The sequence below is a fragment of the Humulus lupulus genome, chromosome 1 (assembly GCF_963169125.1).
Source record: "Humulus lupulus chromosome 1, drHumLupu1.1, whole genome shotgun sequence".
Classification (NCBI taxonomy): Eukaryota; Viridiplantae; Streptophyta; class Magnoliopsida; order Rosales; family Cannabaceae; genus Humulus; species Humulus lupulus.
In genome coordinates, this window is record NC_084793.1 from 296,016,912 (window position 1) to 296,022,593 (window position 5,682).

The 5,682-nt window shown below is 46.9% G+C and overlaps 1 protein-coding gene across 1 annotated transcript; it reads left to right on the plus strand.

The window, feature by feature from the left end:
- The first annotated feature begins 967 nt into the window (after nt 1-967).
- On the plus strand, nt 968-1,599 carry LOC133779415 (uncharacterized). Its single transcript, XM_062219381.1, has 2 exons — nt 968-1,100; nt 1,177-1,599. The coding sequence occupies exons 1-2, from the start codon at nt 987-989 to the stop codon at nt 1,597-1,599; spliced, it is 537 nt and encodes a 178-aa protein (XP_062075365.1). The 5' UTR covers nt 968-986.
- The last annotated feature ends 4,083 nt before the right edge of the window (nt 1,600-5,682 follow it).

Sequence of the window (5,682 nt, forward strand, 5' to 3'; positions counted from 1 at the left end):
AATATGAACGCTGGGAGGAAGTGCCACTGCCCACAGGCATCCTTCCTCCGAGGAGAGAAAGGAAAGCATCTCTCCCAATTCGCTCGAGAAGTCCGCGGTCGGGAAATGAGGCCAATGACGAAGCCTCGAGTTCGGACTCCGGTGGAGGTAAAACCCTTCCTACTTCGCGAATGTGGTCCCCCACTTTATTAAAACACAGACCCAATAGACTAGTCTCGTGCCCACAGGATAGATACCACTTCTACATATGGAGTTGGGTAGATGACTGTGTCCATAGGTTTGATAGTGGGCTCGGGAAATATGATACCATGTACACCACGGACGAGGTGTGGAATGGGATAGCGGTGCAGTACGGGACCAATGACTATAGGGACCTCTCGAGGTTATCACCAACTTATAGGGAAGGCACTCCCCCCGCCTCTTCTGAAGACGGGGGAATTTCATGGTCCCCAAGCTCTCGGGGGAAAGTTCCAGTTAGGTTTTTTCTACCATCATTCTATACGTCTGTGATACTGAAGTAACTTGTACACCTCTTTTACTGACTCACTGTGTTGACTTGTGCAGGCGATATGGACTCCGACCTCGACGCCCTTATCGACAATGCGGGTGCCAAGAGGAGCAAACGCCCCAGGGCAGGGGGACTGAAAACCAGCCAGCCTGGGAAAGGCTCCAAGAGATCTAGGAAAACGCCTCCTCCTCCCCCGCCGGCTTCGAGCTCTGCTGCTGCGTCGACTGGCCAGACTAACGCCCCCACGACGATGCCATCCTCGCAGGCCGTCGTCTCTGCGGTGGCACCGGCCTCGCAGGCTGGTGTCCCTGCCGTGGTCGAATCCCAACCTCCTGTGGCGGGTCAAACGTCTTCTGCTCAGCTCGCCAAGAGACCTTCTGCTTCTCGAGCTTAGAAGCTAACCATCTCCACCCATATGGACTCATATGTGGTGGATAACGCTGCCGGACCTCATGGATCTACGCTGATTTCGGACGTCATGTCCCGGATCGGCCAGAGCTACGGCAGTTTCGAGGCTCCTCAGTGGCAGTGCCTAACTGGCACCCGAGACCGCACTGTCCTGTACGAGAAGAGTATCGAGCACACTGCCGCGGTAAGTATCCTTCTATATTCCTTTTGCTTACATTCATACTGTCTCGAGGCTAATGGTGGTTTCTTCCTTTTTTCAGGCTCTTGCTTTCACTGCCCAGCTCAATTACGAGCTGAACAACGAGATCCATTCGAGCAGGACTCTCGCCCAAGAGGAGAGGGACCTCCACCTTAGAGCGAATGATGATCTGAAGGCGGCGAATACTAAGCTCGAGGCAGTGGTTAAGGAGCGTGAGGAAATGGCCAAGGAGCTCGGAAAGCTGAAAACTGAACTCGAGGAGCAAAAGAAAGATAACATCCAGCTTCGGGAGACCAATAAGAAGCTCGAGGAAGACAAGACCGCCACCTTCGACCTTATAGAGGATGTCAAAGCTCGCCTTACTGCCGAGTACAAAGAAAAGAAGGAAACGGCGGTCGACTCAGCCATGTACCGGATGTGGGCTTATAACGAAGAGCTGGACACCAGCTTTTTGGGTCCCCTCGAGGCACCGTTCCTTGAATGATGGAATGCTCGGCTCGAGAAGGAAGAGGCTGAACGGCTTGAGAAAGAGAAGGCTGAGCAGCTCGAGAAGGAAAAGGCTGCTCCGGGTACCGTTTCGGAGGAAGCTCAGGAGGATAGTCATGCTATTCGTCCTGAGGGGTCCGGTGCCACTGATGCTGAGAAGGCCAAGGAGACTCCTCTTCACTGAATCTGACCTCGGGGAGATCAGTTATCGGGGCTGCGTCCCCTTATGTAATTATTGTAATTTATGCCCATGGGGCTGATACAATTTCTTTAACTAATTCTCTTACATGCTTTACATTTCTTGGCTCGAAATATTTTGCACATTTTTATAATTGATGAACCGGTTATGTTTATTTGTGCATACAAACATAGTTTGGATTTAGGCTCGAAATTCGATGCATTCATGCATAGTTTATTCGAATTATCCGTTTCCGACCTCGTTACTTATCAAGGTCGGATATTACTTTAACCATGAACTCGAAAGTACTTATATGGTATGTAATATGAATGATTTGGTTAATCTTTTTTAGTTACTTTTCCTCATCCTCAGTATTTTGGCTCCGAGGTTAAGAGTTCGAAACTATATTTCTAAGATATTCCAGCCTCAATCTTGACATATTTCGTGATGGGTTTAGGCTTCCATTTATCATCGATCGATAATTTGGCTGGTTTGTTCCAAACCTGTTAAGCTTGCACATCAGGTTAACTCCAAACGTTTTAGGTTTTTGGTAGTTCGGTTATATCCGAACTATCTAAGCCCGCGTATCTGGTTATATCCAAATACTTCGTATGTTTTTGATAACTCGGTTAAGTCCGAACTATCTAAGCTCGCGTATTTGGTCACCTCGAAATACTTCATGTTTGATAATTCGGTTGTGTCCGAACTACCTAAGATCGCGTACTTGGTTATATCCAAATACTTCATGTTTGATAATTCGGTTGTGTCCGAACTACCTCGTACTTGGTTATATCCAAATACTTCATGTTTGATAATTCGGTTGTGTCCGAACTACCTAAGCTCGCGTATTTGGTCATCTCCAAATACTTCATGTTTGATAATTCGGTTGTGTCCGAACTACCTAAGATCGCGTACTTGGTTATATCCAAATACTTTATATATTTTTTATTTTTTAAGCTGGAGGTATGTATACCAATGATGCCCCCTTAATATCCTATGAGTGTGACCATAGGTTATTAAATTAAGAGAGTTTGCAAAAATAAAAATAAATTACATGTGTAACAAAGTTGACATTTTATTTGATGAAATTCAAAAACAAACTAACATAGATAGAAAATCATGGTTACAGGCAACAATTTTCCTATACTATTGATAATAAGGTCTAAGGTGTTCGCCATTCCATGCTCGTGGTATGAGGCTCCCATCTAATCTCGCAAGTTTGTATACGCCAGGGCGGATGACTGATTCTATCTGGTATGGTCCTTCCCAGTTTGGCCCGAGTACTCCTGCTGCTGGATCTTGGGTTGCTAAGAATACGCGTCTCAATACCAGATCTCCTACTCCGAGCTTTCGATCTCGAACCCTTTTATTGAAATATCTTGTGGTTCGTTGCTGGTAAGCAGCATTTCTCAGCTGAGCCTCCTCCCTTTTTTCTTCGATCAAGTTTAGGGTTTCTTCGAGCTGAGTATGATTGGAACTTTGGTCGTAAATCTGAGTTCGAATCGTTGGAATTTCGACCTCAATGGGCAACATTGCCTTGCAGCCGTATGCTAGAGAAAATGGGGTATGTCCAGTTAATGTCCGAGCTGTAGTTCTATATCCCCAAAGGACTTGAGGTAATTCCTCAGGCCATCGTCCCTTTGCTTCTTCCAACTTTTTCTTCAAAGAACTTTTGAGAGTTTTATTAACGGCTTCGACCTGACCATTCGCCTGAGGGTGAGCCACTGACGAAAAGCTCTTTATTATACCATTCTTGTTACAAAAGTTGGTAAATAAGTCGCAATCAAACTGGGTTCCGTTGTCAGACACAATCTTTCTTGGCACTCCATATCGGCATACGATGTTCTTTACCACGAAATCTAGGATCTTCTTCGAAGTTATGGTCGCCAATGGTTCAGCCTCCGTCCATTTTGTGAAGTAATCAACCGCGACCACAGCATACTTTACTCCTCCTTTGCCAGTTGGGAGCGAGCCTATGAGGTCGATGCCCCACACCGCAAAAGGCCATGGGGATGTCAACATGGTCAGTTCGGAAGGTGGAGCTCGGGGTATCGTGGCGAATCTCTGGCATTTGTCGCACTTTTTCACGTACTCGAAAGAGTCCGTTTTAATGGTTGGCCAGAAATATCCTTGGCGTATAACCTTCTTGGATAGGCTATGCCCCCCGGTATGGTCTCCGCAGAACCCTTCATGAATTTCTTCAATAATCTTCTTTGCCTCGGGAGAATTTACACATCTGAGCAATGGCATGGAATACCCTCTTCTGTATAGCCTTCCGTCCAGGATGGTGTAACGAGGAAGTTGATACATTAGTTTCCGAGCCTGATTTCGATCTTTTGGAAGAATTCCATTTTCGAGATACTCAACTATCGGGCTCATCCAGGTCGGCTCTGTCTCGATCATACACACATCTTCCTCGTCAGGCTCAGTAATGCTGGGTGCTGACAGGTGTTCTACGGGTACAACATTCAGCTCCTCATTTTCGGCGGAGGTGGCGAGCCGAGCTAGGGCATCTGCATTTGAGTTTTGTTCTCGGGGAACCTGTTCGATTGCATAAAACTCAAAAAACTCTAATGCGGACTTTGCCTTCTCCAGATAAGCTGCCATTTTTGTGCCACGAGCCTGGTATTCTCCCAAGATTTGATTAACCACGAGCTGGGAGTCGCTGTAGCAATGTATAGCTTTGGCCTTGAGCTCTTTTGCTATTCGCAGTCCCGCAAGTAAAGCCTCGTACTCAGCTTCATTATTAGATGCTTTAAAGCCGAACCTTAACGCAGAGTGAAATTTGCTCCCTGCAGGGGTGATCAGAATAACTCCTGCCCCCGCTCCATTTTCATTTGATGACTCGTCGACGTAAAGTTTCCACAGCTCGTGGGTCGTGGTTGTTACCTCGTCGTCGGCTATACCGGTGCACTCCACTACGAAATCCGCCAACGCTTGTGCCTTAATGGTCGTTCTCGGATGGTAGGTGATCTCGAACTGTCCGAGCTCAACAGCCCACTTTAGGAGTCGACCAGACGCCTCTGGTTTAGACAAGACTTGCCTTAATGGTTGATCTGTCAGTACATGGATGGGATGTGCCTGAAAGTAAGGGCGGAGCTTGCGAGATGAGTGGATTAGACTGAGGGCGAGCTTCTCCATCAGTGGATATCTTGATTCTGCCCCCAGTAATCTTTTACTGATATAGTAGACGGGTTTCTGTAATTTCACTTCTTCTCGCACGAGCACCGCGCTTATCGCGTGTTCGGTAGTTGAGAGGTATAGGAACAGTACTTCCCCCGTCTTAGGCTTCGATAGGATGGGCGGTTCGGCTAAGTGCTTTTTGAGCTCCTGAAAGGCTAGCTCGCACTCATCTGTCCATTCGAACTTCTTACTTCCTTTTAATAAGTTGAAGAATGGGAGACCGCGGTCCGTTGACTTCGAGATGAACCTGCTCAGAGCTGCCATCCTGCCAGTCAAGCTTTGAACATCTTTATGTTTCCGAGGCGAAGGCATATCGATCAGGGCCTTTATTTTGTCGGGATTAGCCTCGATCCCACGAGACTTGACAATGAAACCCAGAAATTTTCCTGAAGACACCCCAAAAGTGCACTTCTGAGGATTCAACTTCATGTTGTACTTTCTGAGCACGCCAAAGCACTCTTCAAGGTCTTCAACATGGTTCTTGTTAAGTTGAGACTTTACAAGCATGTCATCAACATAAACTTCCATGTTGTTCCCTATTTGCTCTGAGAACATCATGTTTATGAGCCGCTGGTACGTGGCTCCGGCATTCTTGAGTCCGAATGGCATGACATTGTAGCAGTAGAGCCCTTTATCTGTGATGAAGCTCGTATGCTCTTGGTTGGGGGCGTGCATGGGAATCTGGTTATATCCAGAATAGGCATCCATGAACGACATCAG

What these genes read in the sequence shown, in the direction of transcription:
- LOC133779415 (XM_062219381.1), top strand. Translation starts at nt 987, where the DNA reads ATGTCCCGGATCGGCCAGAGCTACGGCAGTTTCGAGGCTCCTCAGTGG. An exon ending in GTATCGAGCACACTGCCGCG is followed by an intron (nt 1,101 to 1,176) that starts GTAAGTATCCTT and finishes TCCTTTTTTCAG; the next exon opens with GCTCTTGCTTTCACTGCCCA.